Raw genomic sequence first — 20,331 nt, 5'->3', positions numbered from 1 at the left:
TTGTTTATTCTGTACTGCCTGTACAGTACATTCTTTAGCAAGCTGCAAACAGAAAGGTTGTTGCCTCCTGCCAGCAAGGCAGTGATAGACACATTCTGAATTCAAGGTTAATGTTCCCCTTTATAAGTATGTTCTCATTATAAATTATTTCCACACAAAAAAACAGCATGGTCCAAACCTCTGGAAAATGTCATGCTGTCTGCATTGTTTCTTGCAGATGTAATGTTGCCCCTTGTTACATATCTTCAATACCCTTGTGTTGCCTTGAGCTATTTCAGTTAAACAAAGTAATGCAAACAACACACATTTCTTTCTGGTCTTCCCCTAAGCTTCCTTTCTCCCAACAATCATTTGACGAGAGAATAAATTAAAACCATAATAATCTCCCTTAATAAACTCAGATAAGTACTCACACTACTGGTTATAGGAGAAAGTAGTGGTGTAGGGAGTTTGTTGAGGGCCACAAACTTGATGTTGGTGATCTTAATATGGTGATGGTGTAAATAATAGCAATTCCTGGACTGAAATGTTGTTAGTTATATTTTTATTGCAAAAACTGAAATTCATAAATGGGGTCATTTAACAAACATGTTTTCTGGCATTTTCCCAGCAGTTTTAATTGTCAAATTTATTAAGGGGGCCTATTTATCATGCTAATTAAAATTGTTTATGCTGGAAAAAACATGTAAAAAGCAGTGTATAATAAATGGCAGATTTATAAAATTATATTTTATTTTGAGCAAGCTAATTGCCATATTTACTATGAATATTTTATGCCATTATTCTATTGTGTTACTCATTCATGTCAATGGAAAAAAATCAGTTAGGAGTATGGAATATACTGTAAATGGGTTGCATTATATCTAAGTAGTGTTTAGAAAGCTATTACCGGTAGACTAAAACATTGAATAAATGAGTTTCATGCCAAATCCTGTGAGTGCTCATTTACAATATAAATAAAGGATCTATTATCTGTAATACTTGGGATCTGAGTTTTTTTTCAGATATGAGGCCTTTAATTTGGCCACCATTCCTAAAGGCTAATAGAAACAACAAATAATAATTTAATCAATGTGGATTTATGCTAGCTATATATTAGAAGGTAATTCATATTTATTATATTATAATGTTTGTACATTATAATATTATGTTTATTACAAAAAAGGTAATTTGTCAAAAAAAATTGTTTGCTTAAATAGGACTCTATATAAAGCGTTCATTGTACAACAAACATATCCACAATAATGCCATGACACTCCATGTAAAACATGCATTTGTATATAGATGTAAAGTAGTATAAAGATGCCTGTTGTAAAAAAGAGGTTTAAAAAGCAGCTGTGTTCCTTAAATCTGTTGCAAATGTCATAATTAAGGAAGGAGAGTGGTACCATGAGGCACTGGGTTTTCCTTTCCACTGTGGTATAGTATGGTTTATGTTTTTTTGAATTTGTGTTAAATCTTCTGAGCCAATAAATGTCTGTTTTTTTCACTAAAAAACTTTTGTGTTGATTTAAATTAGCATGTAATAAAAAATGAAAAGACAATTTAGTCAGTACAATAGTGAATAAGCACACCCATAAGACAACAATATTCAGTATGAAAAAAAATGTATCTTGGAGGCTATAAAATTAAGTCACGTCACTGGAAATACTGTATTGCTTTACAAAGGAAGCACGCTTGATAAACTATATTTGAAACATTTGTTCTACAGATGTTCCCAGTTCTGGCAATATAAGACTTTCAATGTATCCAGACTTTGTTGAAATAATTTAAATTAATAACTATAATCATGAAGATATTTCCGGAAATTGGTTGGCACATTCTTTGAGATGTAAATATTTTTGTCACTGCGGTGTCACCACAGCCGCAAACTAAATTGGGCACCATGCCACTGCATGAAATGTGTTCTTGTTTCTGCTGAACAAATGTTCTTGTCAAGTGAAGCAAAAATATTATATTGTTGGAATTCTATTGTAGTGTGCACATAAAAGCGAGTAAATGTACTGTAAACCTAACAAAATAAACAACCCTTTTTAAAATGGAAATAAAGGTTTTGTCAAAATGGCAATTCTGTTACCTTGGGTGACATTCCTCAGTGTGGATTTTTCAAATAAACATTTTTTACCTTTAGATTATTGAATAGATGCAGAAGCCCAGAACTGATTCCTTGAGATGCAATTCAATTAATCAAAACTTTATCACGTGAAAACTCTATTGAAGTCTATTGGAAAAATTTAAACTGAATTAATAGAAACATTAATAGAATTAATAGAAATTTTTTGTCCATAAGTTTCTGTACTCACACCCCTACCATGCAAACTAGGTACAGGGTGAAGTGGCTCTCAGTGCAAAAAGTAACACACCCCTGTGCAAAAGTGCTCCGAAGATGAGCACTAAGGGGCACAGTCTTGCACCCCTTGGTGTTCTTGCACTTGCACGCAGGGGTTTCCTAAATTGCCCCTTATTTATTTTCCTTTTCTATTCATGTATTGCACTACCAGATCATTCCTATTAAACTGTACAAAATACAGATTACTGTATAGATGGCAACATAAGAGTCAATAAGACTATTCAAGTACTGTACTTTCACAGCCTACTTCCTGTATAGGTCCTATTCATCCAAAAAGGACTCAGGGAGAACCCCTGAAAATGTGTGATGTTGGTTGTGCAGCTTATGCAAGTTATGGCAGTTATACATGGACAGATCATATGTAGCTAGTTGCAGGAATGAACAGTAAAGCCTTTAAGCCTAACAAAAAGAGGCCTCAATTTTTATTATTTGTATTTGCATAACAGTTAAACTAGGGCTATTGGAACAATAAATGAATGCATCTGATTAGTTGTTTTGAGACACTGGTCTGGTACAACTTTGCTTAGCCCGAACAAGTGTTAACTACCAAGACTATTTATCACATAGAACAGTGTTTTGCTTATCTTTTCAATTCAAATTAAGCATTATAGAGCAATATAATCAAATACAGGTATAAATGTCATACCAAAATATCACAATAACCACTATACTAAGTTAAGACCTGCCTAAAGTGTGATGAAATCATATTATATTGATTTAAATGAACAAGGGTGCAAAGGAAGAAGCAGTATACATTTTGTTATTCTAATGACCATACCTTCATATTAGAAATGTTTATCACTTTTGACATATTTGAAAGTATGCCACTTGGCTAAGATACAACAAACATTTAGAGGAACATAGCATTCTACTTTCAATGAAATATTATATGTTTGTTGAGGAAAGATTCACTTAAGTGCTAGACTTGACTTGTGCTAGGGGTGTGAAGTTTTAGGTTTGTAGTGGAAGTAAAGTTACAATTTCATGAGTCATTTAGGTAATTTTTGCTACTTTTACTTACAAAGATGGAATGTTGGAGCCAGATTTTAAATAGCAGTTTTGCATATTCATGCATAAGGTACCGAATGTATGGTTTTCGCTACTGTAGTCTTTCTTTGGAAAGCTTTTAAGGGCAATACCATACAATAAGGCTCTTCATTGATGACATTTCGACATTTGACACTGAAGTATGCTCTGTGGAACTTCAGAGGATGGTCAGTGAAGAAAGTTTGCCATAAAAAAATAACTTTCATTTAAGCTAAGAAGAACAAGTAAAGGGCATTTGCTGTTTGTGGATTTTATTGAAAGGCAATAAAATTTTTAAAAAAATTTAAAGTGATACTGACACTAAAAAACGACTCCTCAAAATATGAATGTACATAAAAAGTTGCCTATAGGTCATGTTGATTGATTTTTGCTGAGAGATTTGCTTTTGTAAATAATTGTTACTTGAACTTCCTAAACCTGACTGTTTTGCCAACCTGACTGTCACTTCTCAGCCTGTCAGTTATAGCTTCTAAAGCTAATGGCCTCCTGCTGGACAAATTTGGCAGCCCCCTTATAGGGGAAAATGGGGGATCAGACAGGTAATATAAAAGCATAGGGCAAATACTTTTATGACAAAAATGAAGGTCATGCAAAGACAATGTTATGATAGATGTAAAAAAAGGTTTAATTTCTGGTGTCAGTATCTCTTTAAGAAATCGGTTGCTATGTTTTTAATAAATCTTGGCATATAACATGAAATGTTTGTACAGGGGTAGGGGTTGCGTCCACTGATAAAAACTTACTTTGTTTTGGAGGAATTCTCTTAAATGGCAGAGGTGGTAATACTTTTTGTAAAAGACAGCAAAACCTAGGGTACCTGACTGTGTTTATTTACAGCAGAGTTTCCGCAAAAATAACATTGCAAAAATCAAAGCCACATAATATGTTCAACAAAATCAAAGCTTGTTCCTCTAAAAGCAGTACAGACTGATTTATTGGCAGACTGTACTGTACAACTTGCCTTTGACAGTGCCTATGGTGACTATTAATGTTATTTAATCCAAAACCATATGAACATTTACTCACAAGTTTTTTCCTTAGCTTTTTTTTTGCATGAGCACACTCACTCCACTTCCTGTACATACCATATTCCTGTCCTCTAGGGTATTTCCATTCACAGTGGGCAGATACATCAACCTGATTGTGGCAAGTGCATTCCTGTAGCCACAGTGCTACCATAAGGAGCACAACCAGAAAAGATGGTGCACTCCAGAGACTTGTTTACCAGGCACTGATTTATTAGGTCAGCATCTTTCTCAAGATACATACAGGTATAGGATTTGTTATCCAGAATGGTTAGGACATGAAGGCTTCCAAAATAAATCCAATAGAATTATTATTGCACCAATATAGATTTGTGCAGCTCAGTTGAGATCAAGTACAAGATACTGTTTTATTTTAACAGAGAAAAAGGGACATTTTTAAAAACAATTATTTTCTTAAAACTTACTCTATGGGAGATAGCCTTCCTGTAATGTGGTGCTTCCTGGATAACAGGTTTCTGGATAAGAGACCCCATACCTGTATATATGGTAGAAATTTGAACTCACAGAACTTATGTGATTTATTATATATTATTATATATAACAAACCTACTCTCCCCAGCTTTTGTCAACATGCTAGTGTGCTTTGACAAATAACGGGGATCCAGCTAAAACATTAAGTTACGATTTCTTCTGTGGTATTTTTTTTTATACAAGCATGGACTGCGCCAATGCAAGCTTTTACCTGGATACACTAGTAGCTGTTCACAACAGAGCACCACAGTCGTTGCTTACGTTTCATAGTACTTAATCCCAGATTGAGAGTCCCACACCAACATCGTTCAACATAAAGTAGGCAACACAAAGTACAAGTTGGTATGCCAGTTTTGCCATAATTAGCCAACATGGCTAGAAAATTGTGCAGCCTTAAGAGATAAACTTCTGATCCTTGTGGAGTTGGTTACTCAACACTGAAATGCTTCAAACTCCCAGCTACAAGTAAAAGGCTGTTTAACAAAATAATTTGTCAATTTGTTGTGAATAAATCTTTATTAAAAAGATCACTCTTTCCATTGCCTATAATTCAAAACATGCTAACACTGCTAGTTTGGAATGCTTGTACAACAGGCTTCAGTGTACAATTTTGGCAATACTTGACACATGTATTGCTTAACTGATGGACTTTCCCAGCTAGTATACAAGAAAATGTTATATTAATAATGGTTCTATGACATACAGATTTTTTAATAGGTTATTTATTGGAAGATTTTTATAATAAAAAAATATCAGTTATAAATCATTCATAGAATGGATCTATATACTGTATATACTCGAGTATAAGCCTAGTTTTTCAGCACCCAAAATGTGCTGAAAAAGTTACCCTCGGCTTATATTCGAGTCAAGGTGCCAAGGGTCCCTCCAGACTAGCACCCTCTGTCCTTTGTGTGCAAATTAGGCCCCCCGCAACCAGACCCTCCAGTGCCCTGGCCCACTTCCAGTCGCAATACTTAGTTCCCCTTACATGTTCTCCGGAACCGGGTCTGCTGCCAGTTTGCCAATGCGCAATGAGCGTGGGGTAGTATTCATATTGTTTTTGTTGACCCTCTTCTTCACTTACAGAGCTAGTTTACTGTTTTTCTTTTAAAATGAATATTTAAAACATATACCCCACTAATGCCTCAATTAATGTAATTTTATTGGTATTTATTTTGATTACTGAAACTTAGCAGTAGCTGCTATATTTCCCACCTTAGGCTTATACTTGAGTCAATAAGTTTTTCCAGTTTTCTTAGGAAAGATTAGGTACCTCGGCTTATATTCGGATCGGCTTATACTCGAGTATATACGGTAATTTTAACAGGATTGAAATACTCATGTAACACACATAGTAAGATCTACAATTTAAATATATATGTCTTTCTTACAAATGAACTGATGTTCTTTTTGCTTCAGGTCATTCTAAATAGGTCATTCTAAATATGTGCCCAAAATGCCATCAAAATCAGCACAAAGTTAATTTTCATGGGCAGACGTTTACAATTTATGGGCAATATAAAATGCTTCTGTAAGGTCTCAAATTTAATAAAGTGATCCTAAGCAAATGTCACAAACTGGCATATTTTTGTTCCTGTTACTGATACTAAAGGTGGCCACACACGTGGCGATCTGACGATGTTTCGTGCGACCATCGTCGCACGAAACATCGTCAGATCCGCCACACACTGTTCAGGGCTGAAACAGCAGATAAGGAGGTAGAAACAATAGGATTTCTACCTCCTTCTGCCGATTCAGCCCTGACGGCAGATTTTGGTCAGGCGCCTTGTATGGCACCCGATCAAAATTTTCTAACCTGGCCGATCGGCGAGTCGACCGATATAAGCAGCTTCCTGCGATATCGGTCGACTCGCCGACATGCCATACACGCACCGAATATTGTACGAAACGAGGTTTCGTACGATATTATCGGTGCGTGTATGGCCAGCTTTATCCTTTAGGCAACACCACTTTTCACCACTGCATCTGCAGATTTTAATGGAATAAAATGAATGTGAGCAGTTTGGCTTGGTATAGATAGAACAACCACTGTTCTTGAATGAAATGTAAACAACTCCAATGCCAGTCTGTAAGAATAACATGTATAATATACTGTTATGTAAACTCAGATTCAATGATTCTGTTATTATAATCCATTACTATAAAAGAGTCAAGGTGCCCAAAACACCATGCTTCTTTTGATTTGCACCTTAACACCCATAATTTGCACCATGGACAATATTTTTGAGCTGTTAAAATGATGCACAACAAGCAGCATACTAAAAGCATACTGAGGCACACAGATTTCCCCTGGACAGCCCCTGCCCCTACTGTGTTTCTGAGGATGCACAATGCAGGAGCACCAAGAAACACAAGGTGAATGGATACCTGGTACTTTTTGCCTGCTAAAATAAGGCTTTATGTACTGAACCTCTTACTGCTGTCAGTTATGCACTCTGTGTATAGCACATTATTACCAACAAGGGTCATAAAATAAATTCCTTTTGTGAGTCTTTTTATGTGTGTTTAAAAGCTGCACTTTTAGAGGCTAATGTAGAGCCTATTGCTGCAGAAATAATGTTGTGTCAAGACACTATTTATTGCAGATATTCATTCAACGTTACATATAAAAGTGTTCATGATATCATAATACCAGCAACTATAATACAGCCCCAGGAAGCCCAAACTCTCATTGCGACTTAGCCTCTCATCCATTACTCTGAGCTTTTCAAAAATTGAATAAGTAACTGATGTTTGTGAAGACTGGCACTTTGATCAATCTTTGATCAAACCAGTTCTACCTGAGAGGGTCACAGTTTTCACAAATGCTTTTGTTTCATAAATATTCTGAGGAAAACATTCATCTCTGGAAACTGCCATTGTACCTTCTCTCTGCTATATTCAGCCTGACTACCCTGGTGTTAGAATATAGGGAACACACAGGTATTTGCACAAAGCGGCATCTTGCTTACTTTTATTACATATCTGGCATGCAGGAATATGGCACATTTCTGCCATTGGTTTGCAATTCTACTGGAGAACATTACAAAAGATATAACTGTATGTTCTTCATAAGGATGATATAATAAATTACTTCCCAGAAATATAGGTGTGTCAAGGACAAATAAGAAATTCCAATTTCAAAGAGCAATAATTGTAATTTGATTGCCTCACATATCAAGATACACTTTCTGTCTGTACTTCTTATAGGGAAACTATAAAGGCGAGTGAGTTAACACTTTAACTAACACACAATAATTCACACATTTGTAGTTCATAGCTTGTGTCTTTTATAAAAGGAGTGGAAGCCATTAGATAATGTAATTATATTTTCATTTACTATAAAACCAGAAGTAGTAATAGCAGAATTTGCAGTTAGTAGATAGAGCATGTCAGGAACACAGACAAATAATAACAAAAGCTATGTATGGGCTGATAGCAATATAGGACAAGTTAAACATACTTTTATTGCATTCTATTTTTTAAAGCCTTAACCAGGTTATTTTTAATAACTTCTAGTTGAGTCTTGGAAATCCAAGCAGGCCAGTTTTCAATATTTATATTTTAGGATAAGCTAGCCACATCACTATCAGGGGATGCTGGGACTTGTAGTTGTAGCTACCTTTATGTAAAATAAGTTTTAAACATAGCAATTCTATGTTCTGCTTTTCCTTACTTGGCATTTGTTGTTAAGCAAGTTTCAAGAAAAACAAAATCAGCAGCAATTTCGCTACAAAGATAAGAGTATTTTGAAGGCCAGTCAGAGTCTGGAAAATAGTAAAAGACATTGGTTGCACTGCAAAGGAACTTGTGGGAATGTTAACACCACACCAACAGTGACTTTTATCAGTTGTGGTTGCACTATATGAGGAAACATACTTAAAGTAATGTATGGGGATATGTCAGCATGTGAAAATAATTTGTAGCACATGCAGATGGAGAAGCGTGTAAGTAGAACATTACAGTGTAAATGAGCACAGAATGTGCAGCATAGAACAAAATTATAATATCTAGGAAGACATAGCTCAACACAGTTCCATCTGATCTTCTATGTTTTGGTAAAATGACAAGTATGATGCATCTGTTCCATTTATAGAACATGGAGAGCACTGTAAGCTCTCCAGAATGTCACTGAGGCCTAGATGTTGCCCTCTTTCGCTCTCTGTTTATGAATGCAGGTTTAAACATGCCAGCTTAGATAGCTGCAAGGGAAAGGGAAGGAACATTTTTCTGTTGATGAGTGGAAACAAGCGAAATACTCCATCCTTTCAACAACTTCTTAGTTTATAATACATTTTACCTCCATTACTGCAGACCTAACACATATAATACAGGTAATATAAAGAATATGCTTTATTGAAAATAATCCGAGTTTTAACACTCGATCACATTTGTATTTAAATGGGTAACTGTTGCATTTTGTTTTGTAGATTTTTATTTTAACATTAAGGGCAATGGCAGACAAGGAGATTAGTTACCCGCAATAAATCACCACTGCTGTGGGTTACTCTCCAATAAATGCATCGATTCGGCTTGCTGAAGTTGTCTGTTACTGGACCCAACAGCAAAATCATTTTAGCGCCCCTCAGTCAGTGCCCCTCTGGGCCCACCTATACCTCATGGGTTCCCAGCAAGTCCCAGGGTCTGCTTATAGTAATGTAATGAGTGAAAACATGCAAATGAAACTAATTTCAAAGCAGTTATAAAAAAAACTTTAATGATTACATGATTTACTAGTAATGCCATACCACAATGGTGTCACAACACTATGCTTGATCTGGGGCTTAGATGACCTGGTTGCTCACACTGGTATCACAGCATATGCCATAATCATAAACTGTGAAAAACACACATTTTATGGCAAAAGCTCTACTGTATTTATCACAAAAAGAAAAGATGGATAGCATAGGCTTTTAGGGATAACTCGGGTGAAAGAAGAAAGTTATGCTATCCATCTTTGTTCAAAAAATGCAGTAGAGCTATTGCCTACATATTGTGTCTCCCAGATTTTTAGATATGTTACTAGCAATGTCACCTTCAATCCACCTACAAACAAATCTAAATGTGTTTTCCCTTCACTTACATACCATGTTACAGATTTAAACAAAATTATGTTGGTGGACAAAACCTGAATACATGCAGAATAACCATACTGCTTTCTAAAGTTCTGTTCTATTTATCAAATCAATTGCCAATATTAAATGTAATTTAAGGGCTTGTGTGAGTTCATGAAATAAAGTTCTCAGCATATGGGATAGAACAGGGTTACAAAAAGCCCTTTATTGTTGCCTGACCTTATTTCATCAACAATCCCACCCCCTATAACAACTGTGCTTTATTCTATCAACCCTTTAATAAACTACATAAGGCTGACACTTATAAGAAAGATACTGGTTTGAAATTACTATCAATTAACATCTTGTCATCTAGAAATCAATAACCCTTCTTCCGGTATAGAAGGCTTTAAATGTGTTGTTGTCTGTATTGCATTTAGGGCTATTTCTCAGATATATGATAGAACTTTTGTGCACTCTAGTTATATATCTATGGTATTACAGTATCGTGAAATTAGATTTGGACTAGAAAAAACATTTCTGAGCTGTCACCTTAAAAGCTATGTAACCAAGGCACTGAAAAATCTTATTAGAAACCCTCCCTCCTACCTGGTGGATTAGGGGCCATGGCTGCCTGCCAGCAATCAAGGGCTGTTTGTTTTACTAGGCAGGATTCATTAACTTACCCCACCCATATTTTAGTTTTTCCTGTATTGTTATAGGGCTCCCTGAGCACAAATGCCACGCTCTCTCCAAACTGTGCCCTTCCCATCCTTCCTGATCATATAAAGCCATCAAAATGCTAAATGCCTTCCTGGCATATAATGCTATTTAGGTTGCTTCATTTTTAATAAAGTTGTAGCTGTTTTTTAATCCACTAAATGTCAATGTCATTATTTATTGGTAAGGTACATCTGTCAGAGAAAGGGCCCCCTGCTCATCTGGCCTCTCGGCAGCCAAGTCCTTGATGTTCATATGAAACACAAACACACTGTTTTAGTATGTTGGCAACTACCCTGGTAAAATAGCCAGTTAAATGCAATTGTAAAACATGCAGGTACAAATACACCTCAAAATACTAAAAACTGAAATTGTGAATCCACAAAGGATACTTTCTACTCATGCAGAGTAAGACAAATGTAAAAATCATCTATGTTGAGCTCTGAAGAAGCTTTAGAACCAACAGCAAATCCTGAAGCTGCCATGGGACAAAATTCAGCTGCAGACACAGCTGCAGGTGTCAGGCCAAGGATTATTTATAGCTAGCTAATGTAAAAATCTTCTTTAATGGGTTTCATCTGTGCAAAACTGGATTCCAAATTCCCCAGTTAAACAGTTCTTCATAATATTAACAATATTAGGTAAAGTAGAAACTGAATGCAGAATTGGTTTCTTAGATACCTCTTTTTTAAGTAATAACTAGTGTCAAAATCAATGCCATTTTAATTTGGTGCAAGAATTTTAAAACTGCAGGAATAACATATGAATGTGGTCTAATACTCTGTAGAATATATTTTATGTTGTGTTTTCATGGGGATATTTGAAAGTGAAAAAAATAGCGAACAAGAATACAAAAGTGTTAGTTCCAAAAAAAAGTCATTTATTTAGCAGTAAGAATGGAAGAAAAAGGAAAATATATATTTTGTGTGGCTAAGAAAGTTATTTACAGAAGATATGGGTGGAATTTGTTATGATTTTGAAATATTTTATAACATTATATTATCCATGATAAGTGTAGGAGATAAGAAGTGGGAGCTACAGTAGCTCAATTATTATATTATATATAATAATATATATATATTATTTTATATATAAGCTATTTTATATAATGTATATTTTATGTAGAGAGCTACATTGTTTAGGGATAATGTTTTCCTTCAGGATTTTTCACATTTATGCAGTCCAGTTGTTGATTCTATGATATGGCCAATCATATAAAATGTTATTACTTTTGATGTCAAACACTTCTTCCAGGTCCTACACATAATATATATGTACACATATATACCAAATCAAACACAACCAGCACCAAGGGTCTTGTGGTTCAAACAAATATTAGTGTATTATAATTGCATGTACAACCGACGTTTCGGTCCCTTTTGGGACCTTTTTCAAGGTACAATTACATACAACAACTGTGTTTAAATAGCCTCCTCCCATGATTCCAGGGAGTACCAGTGACATCATATGCACATTAACCCCTAGTGACCATTAACCCCCGACATCATGTAAGTATTAATAATCATTGCTTTCCTGATACAAAAAAAAAGTGCATTAGTTTTCCACATTGAATACATTGCATTTAAGTATCACACTATAATCCAAAGTGCAACAATGTTAGAAATATCTCCACTACTGTGGACGGTTTGAAAGTACAACATTGTAAAAAAATCCTCCATCTCTATGAGTGATCTAAAGTGCAATTTTGTTAAAACATTGTAAAAAAATCCTCCATCTCTGTGAGTGATCTAAAGTGCAATTTTGTTAAAACAATTGAGTTTTATACACATATATATATATACTTTTTACTAGTCAAAATATGGTCTGTGGACAAACCAGGGCTGGGACTTGCACTTGTCTTGTGTTTTTTTCCTCTGTCATGCACTTCTTCTGTAGTTCCACTGAACTCTGTGTGGGGCTACACAGAGGGAATATTGGTCCCTAAAATGCATTCAGTTGAAGTGCATGACAGTTGATACTCTTACCTTCCTCTTGGTAAAAAAAATGTGTGTTGAGGAAAGCAGATAATCCTCTCCATTTGCCCCTGGCCTTAGTTTTTAAAATGTACAGATATTGATGTTTAGAGTCAGACTCTAAAATGGAAAGGTCATCAGTTTGACCCTAGTACAAATGACGTGAAAACAAAACATAGCTTATATGTTTGCTTATATGTTTGCCAGTAGAGGAAGAAGTAATAGAGAAGATCAAATGATGAGCCATATGGAATATCAGGCAATGGACAGGATAAAGAATGGTGTAACTATTACAGGTAATTCATAAATCACCAACATTTTACCCAAACAGGAGATTATACGGATAGACAAACAAATGGGAATGAAGAAAATCACATGGGCTGTGCTTATGAAAATGTACAGTTTTGAGGTGTACAGAGAAAAAAATCTTTTTACAACAACCAAGCCTTTTTGCGCATCAAAGAGCACATTAGAAAGCAAGAGACAAATTATGGAAGTATACAGTTAGATTCTGTAGGGCTCATTTGTGCAGTGTGAATAGTGCAATTTCAGATGCAATTCACAAGAGTAATTGCGGTCTAGGCTTTAGGATGAGACCCTATGACATCAGTGTTGCCCTGTACTTTACACCAAAATATGTGTCACATATAGTCTATGCTCAGTGTGTTGATAGGCCTTACAGCCAAATATTCCACCTTCATGATCTTTGTATATGAGTAATGTTTTGGAAAAGAACAGGCAATAGATTTACTCATGCTCCATATTTCCTCCAAAATATTTACAGGATGCTTTGAATTTTATGTACAATAATAAATTTGCCATAATAATACAGGGGCACTTAAAGGGCTAACAGAAAGCAGTGAAGAAAAAAAAACAGTTTTCACGATCTCCGCTGTGCACTCTCTGCACAAGAACATTTTCTTTTATTATGCCTTAAAGGTGTTTCTGTAACATCTGACCTCCAAGTCATGCTCCGTGAAGGCTCTTGCTAGTTGTAAAAATTCTTGGATAACAGCTTCCTCAAGTATTGTGTTTTAAGTTCTTACAGTTCTAATGCTTACATGAATTCTAAATAATTATTTATATTTTGCTATTATACATGACATCAGTGTATAGGTGCATGGCTGTGAAAGATATCTGTAGACATTTGGAAATCACTTTGATGCTTTATAATGTAAAATATGCAACATCTAACACTTATGGCAAAATACATTATTGCTTTAGCTAAATCTTGCTCAAAGAAATATAATATTCTGGGGAAAGTATCCAAAAATGTATACTGCCAATACAATATATAATGGGTTTTTGTTTTGTAAATTAGCAGCCAAAATATAATTTCAGTGAATAAAACTTGCAAGCTGTCACGATGACCCATATAAAGTCTTCATGACTTTTATTTACAGCTAAGATTAGCAAGAAGGATGAATCAGCCAGATTCAACAACAGCTTAATCAAGGCCAAAGGAAAAGACAATACATTTTATAGACATAAAACACCTGAAGTAAAACCCACTCAAGACAAAAAGAGAATCTTGTCAGAATGATTGCAGACACTATGACTTTTGTTATGGAATACAGCCAAGTATGCCGTTGCCATAGAAATAATTAATCAGATTAGTCTATTATTATCCTTTATATAAAAAGCAATGGCATGAAATGTAGTGGTCTACTTATCTATTGGTTATGATTAACATCATTCACAGCTGAGGTTCCAAGATCCCTACTATGTGTGTGCATATACACCAACCGTATTTTTGATTAATTTTAATTATGAATGCTTACGTTTTCTTATATGTGTTCAAAGGTATGAAGAGCAATGAGCGTCTCTACCAATTGTAACTGAGACATGATTTATCCATACTTAAGGGTTTTCTAAAGTGAACGCTTTGAAGTTGATAAATTTTCTCCCTGAAACTGTTGTACAGGTATCGGAGCCCTTATCCGGAAACCTATTATCCAGAAAGCTCCGAATTACGGAAAGCCCGTCTACTGATTTCCCTTTTCTCTGTAATAATAAAACAGTACCTTGTAATTGATCCCAACTAATATATAAATAATCCTTATTGGATGCAAAACAATCATGTTTTATTGATTTTTTAGCAGACTTAAGGTATGGAGGTCCAAATACCCTTGGTCCCGAGCATTCTGGATAACGGGTCCTATACCTGTACTGGCAGATACTTTAGTTTCAAGAACGGGATGAATGCCCTCTTGATATATAAGAAAACACCATATTACTGAATTTAACTAAAAAATGATCAAGAAACTGGTCATGAATGATTTCTTGATTGAGGCCTTCCTCCACCCATTTGTGGGTGGGTGGGTGCACTGTGGTCTGGTGCCTAGGGCAGCAACGGACCAAGATAAAGTGCTACATATGTGCTATATTTAAAATTCATCTACTTTATTTCATATTTCATATACTTTTCTATGCCTGTATGCAGCTATATACTGACAAAATATAAAAGTAAAATTTGTTTGCACGCATATTTGTGCCAATGCATCATACGTTTAAAGCTTTATACAACTATATGAAGTATTGAATAATCATGTTTCAATGATTTGTGTTTTTCTCAATGACATCAATGGTACTAGTGACTCTTTATTATTACTCTTATTATTATTACTCTTTATTATTATTGCAGCAAATCCAAGACAGAGGTCAAAACAGCCACTCAGACCACATGTGGTGTTTGTTGAATGAATTTGTGTTGGACCTTATAGGGCAGTGATCCCCAATCAGTGGCTCATGAACAACATGTTGCTCACCAGTCCCTTGGATGTTGCTCCCAGTGGCCTCAAAGCAGATGATTATTTTTGAATTCCTGGCTTTTGGGCAAGTTTTGGTTGCCAAACAAAGCCTCATGTAAACTGCCAGTCCACATAGGGGCTGCTAAATCGCCAATCAGAGCCCCTATTTGTAACCTCAGGAACATTTTTCATGCTTGTTGTCGCTCTCCAACTCTTTTAACATTTGAATGTGGCTCCCAGGTATAAAAGGTTGGGGATCCCTGTTATAGGGTGTTGGTATTTTCATCTATATACTGTTAGCTCTATCATTATATGTATTTGTGCTTCACTTTTTCCCAAATGCTGATTACATATTTTAAGGATGGAAGAAATGTTAAATTACAATTTCAAATTACAGCTGAAATGTTTTGGTGGTTTTCCAGGCAGCAATCAAAAGTAACAGGGGGGTGTATGTCACTTACAATATTTGTGATGTCTCAGTTCTTTGCCTTAAATTCCATGTTCCTTTAAACATTATTTGGCTTTGCCAAAATGAGTAGGGTTTATCAAAAGAATAGGGGCACATACTGGAGCACAATTGGAGTAGAATTGCATCCCTTAGGGCTTAAGCAGTCGATACTTATGTCATTGGCATTGTTAAATATATGGCCATGTACTTCTAGCTTGCTCTGTTGAATAGTGTTTAATAAGGTTTTTTAAGGTTTATCTGCAATGGACAGTTTAGTGCTATATAACTTGTGGCATGACATATGCTGCCTGAACCCATCCCGGTTTTGCAGATTTTGACAGTAATGGCACCATTCACTGTGCACACATAGCAGATTTTGATTCAAAAATGCTTGTTTATTTGAAGTGCAGTGACAGATGGGTGCCATCTTCATCATGTGACAAAGCCCTTAATTGGCAATACACATACAGAACAAGTGGTTTAGCATGTGGGTGAGCAAATCAGGCTGATTTAATTATTTGGTTCCCAGGCTCACAATCAGATCATGCTGTAGGCCTATTCATACCTATTGGGGGAGGACCCTTTTAAACAGCCAGTGCAGTCTTTGCCACGTGGCTAATAAGCAGCTAATACTGACTTGTGTTTGGCTAGCTTTACTTGTTGCAAACATAGAGTGGACGACCTGAAGGTACAGGTATGGGATCTGTTATCTGGAAATGTATGATCCATAAGGCTTCCAATTACTGGAAGGTCATTTCCCATTGACACCATTTAAATCAACTAATTTGTTTTGAAAAATACTTCCTTTTTCTCTGTAATAATAAAACAGTACCTTGTACTAAGTCCCCTTATCTGGAAAACTCCAGGTCCCGAGCATTCTGGATAAAAGTTCCAATGCCTGTATTCCCATGAGAATTTTATTCAGAATTGTGTGACTGACAAAAATGTGACAAAATCATACCAGTTCTTCAGATTTTCCTGGAATAAAATGTCCACTTATCCAGCTGATGTATGTGAGGCAGAGTCTGTTAAAATGTAGCAAATGCGAGTGCACGTGGAGCTGTGCTCAGTAATAGCTGGCTAGAGGCAAAGTTATCTGAGTAATGTGTTGGATACGCCCCTGGCACCAAAGAGATTAATGCTGCAGATTAACTTGCTTCTAAATGCACACTAACTAGAGTCCAAAGCTGACATACAGCATCTGACAAGTGGGTGCTGCCACCTTTAGTAGAAACATTTGTATACAGGATGAATGAGCCTGTACAGGGATTTCCCAAAATGTACCAATTAGCAATGGGACAAAGCTACACAGCAAACAACATACCACGCTTGCAACATCAGACTCAATGCTTTCTTATTTGCCAAAAGTGTACAGTTAGCATGGTTACAGATAAATTCCAAGTAACAAGAACATGAATAAAAAACATCTGCATAGTTTGGGAAACCATGCTGACTTATCTTCCAAAATTTCAAAGATCTAGGCTGTCCATTTTATCCTTAGTCCTGGGTTGTCTTGCTTAATGAAACTGTTGTTGCAAATAGGGTCAATGTCCTTTTTCTATTGTATATATATATATATATATATATATATATACATATGAAAAGGGAGACTTTTTAAATAAATATACTTCATACAAATTCAAGATTGTTTTTCCCAAAGTTGAATTTTTGAGATTTATCCATCAAAAAGATCTCAAATATTGTTTAAAAAAACATTGAAGTCAAAAATGAAAACAGCCTCCTAATGTGCAACTACTACCGTACATTCCCCTTAAATCTCCCACAAGTGTATCTATGTAAATGAAAATGATGGAAGGAATACACAGAGAAGTTGCTAGCTTTCCCCTGATAACAAACCAGTGATATAAGAAAGGTGACATGGAGGTTAGACTTGACTATGAATATGTTTGGTGGCCATAACTCTCCTTTAATATGAAGCACCTATGAAAAAAAGCATTTTACATGGTAACAGTAGAACAAGTAGTTCCTTTTGGTATGCTTTTTGGAAAGGTGTCTTATATTTAAAAAGAGGAGTGACCATCCTGGGTGGGAAGAAGAATGGTATTTCTTTGATACAGATGCAACTTAGATATCCATAGGCTAGACATGTGTGGACATACTGAGCATACTAAATACTTGGTTAAAATGGAAATCAGTAACAGTATCTGGGATTGAGGGTCATCTGCAACTGATATATTGTATGCCACTGTATGTGAAAGTAGTTCCAGATCCAGTAAGTTATCTGCACTATGAACCTCTATAAGACATTTTAAAAGCCCCCAGGCTCCCCTTGGGCTTCATAGACTTCACAGACTTATTTGTATGACATCACTGGTTCAACAAGTCAGACTGCAAACATGTTGTATATCAGATTATTGTCTGTTGAAGTGGAAAAGTTGGACAGCAATGGTTTAGTGCATTTGAATAATGAAGTAAAACATCTAATTGGTTGCTGTGGGGTAGTGGTTAGAATAAAAGTTGGCCTTACTTTTATAAACATATTTATTATACCCTTTTTTAATACCATCCGTGTAAACAGGCTGTTTTTGCTGTAAAATAAGTCTCCAGAGAACAGAGAAGCTGGAAAATGTTATATTGCTAAATACTTTTATCACTACCCGGAGCATTTCCCTCCATTTCTGTTCTGTCAAACTTCCAATGAATGAGTTAACAATGAGGGAAGAAGGCTGTCCTTTTTCATGATTACCAGTTTGCTTCCAATTTTAACAATATGACCATTTTACTGTGGTGTAATGTACCCCCACCTCCTTCTGTTATTCTGTGTGCAAAGTTTACTCTCTCAAAGTTCTTTATTGACTTTACTCAGCTTTCATTTTTCAGTCAGAAAATTCCTTCTAATGTTTGCAAAAAGAAACACTTAATAATGTGCTTAATGTCAGAGTGTTCATAATGTATCCCTATTTGCACTATCTTGGAATCAGTTCAGTAATGGCAAACTAAACCATGTGTCGCTAATCCTTTTCACATTCTGTCATTGTCCTGCCTGCCAGGGTTAGGGATGTGAGGACCCCATTAAATGTGTCCCCATCTGAAAAACTATTAAATAAATAAGGAATACCCAGCCATTGGCCCTTCAGCTGTTATTAGGCTACAACTACCAGCATTACCTGGCAGCCTATAACTGTTGGAGGCAGGAGACTGTTTTCATTTAACAGCTGGAGGGACCCACATTTGACATCTTTGATTTAAATACTCATAACATCTAACAGTTCCCACCCAATGAAATAACATGTAATTTTAGCAAGGGCACTTCATGTTAAAGCCCCACACCCAGGGGCAGGAACTCAGAGCTCGCTCACATAACCCTGACTACATGGGACCACATTTAAAGGGATGGCATTGATGTTGAAAAGTCTATCATTTTTTTAATTACTAAAACATAACATACCAACAAAACGTTATGTTTGTTATTGGACAAAAAAACAAAAATCACTATCAGGTCGTGGAAGCAAACACATGCCAACTTCTGTAAAATCCAAACATCTGTAGATCCAAAAATATTTGAATCTGACACCAGCTGTTAGAGCAGCAGAGCAATGATATGCCAGAACGAAATTACTTAGAATGATGAGCCCAGCAAGGAAAGGGGGAGTGTCTGTGTTCTGCAAAAGATTTTTCCCTGCACACTGTACTACAACAGGCACATATATAATAATATCAAGCTGAAACACATACAGGCAAAGGTTGTATGTTAAAAGCACATTTCTCTTGCACTATATCACTGTTATGAAACTGTTATTACAAATTACAATACTAGGTGAGAAGCTTAATTAAAAAAATATATGACAACAAAGAAAGCTTTATCAGAGTTAAAACAAACCTTGCCATGCCCACACACTGTCCAACAGCAAGCCATATGTTATACCCCCATTTAAAAGAATCCCTTGCAGGAATTTAGCTTTGAAGTTTGCTGGAGCTAAACTCATACACAAAAGAAATGCTACTTGCCTTTTGTTGATTTCTGTGAACTTGCAAGGTGTTCTGAAATAATCCCACAGAAGAGCAGAAGCCAGATTGTTGATATCATGATTGAAATCCCTCAGCACAATGAGAGATGCTGGAATGGAACACAGTGCAAGGTATCTCGAGTTTGCAGTTCTGCTCTTGCACTGACAGAGGCTGCAACTTTGACATGAGCTTTAGTGGGAGGAGATATGACGACATCCCACACTGTCTCTGAAAATGTTGCTCTTCATTTGCATATATGTAATATCAGGTTGCTTATGTAATGATTCTCTGGCTACTATTAGGTAGTGCTGCAAAGCAGAACACAAAGAATACAGAGTGATTTTTTTTTTTCTTTTTGCATAGCTTTCCTGGGAAGTTCAAACTACGATGATGTACGTGGATCCTCATAAAACAGAAGTATGTGACAAATTTGGAAAGGAGTGTGATGCAAACCTCTAAGCTTTATTTCTGTGCTGCTATATGAGTTGCTTAGCATATAACAG

General features: G+C 35.8%; 1 protein-coding gene across 28 annotated transcripts in view; it reads right to left on the bottom strand.

Annotated features, from left to right (window-relative positions):
* The window catches only part of abi3bp (ABI family member 3 binding protein), a 188,337-nt gene extending 168,256 nt beyond the window's left edge, over positions 1-20,081 (bottom strand). For 15 of the 28 annotated variants that reach the window (XM_031896027.1, XM_031896042.1, XM_031896036.1 and 12 more), the window contains exon 1: positions 19,829-20,079. In XM_031896027.1, coding sequence (XP_031751887.1) covers positions 19,829-19,907 — 79 coding nt within the window. In that variant the 5' untranslated portion in view covers positions 19,908-20,079. 28 annotated transcript variants of the gene reach the window in all.
* Positions 20,082-20,331: the final 250 nt, after the last annotated feature.

The sequence above is a fragment of the Xenopus tropicalis genome, chromosome 2, assembly GCF_000004195.4.
Source record: "Xenopus tropicalis strain Nigerian chromosome 2, UCB_Xtro_10.0, whole genome shotgun sequence".
NCBI lineage: Eukaryota > Metazoa > Chordata > Amphibia > Anura > Pipidae > Xenopus > Xenopus tropicalis.
This window is presented reverse-complemented; position numbering and strand designations above follow the sequence as displayed.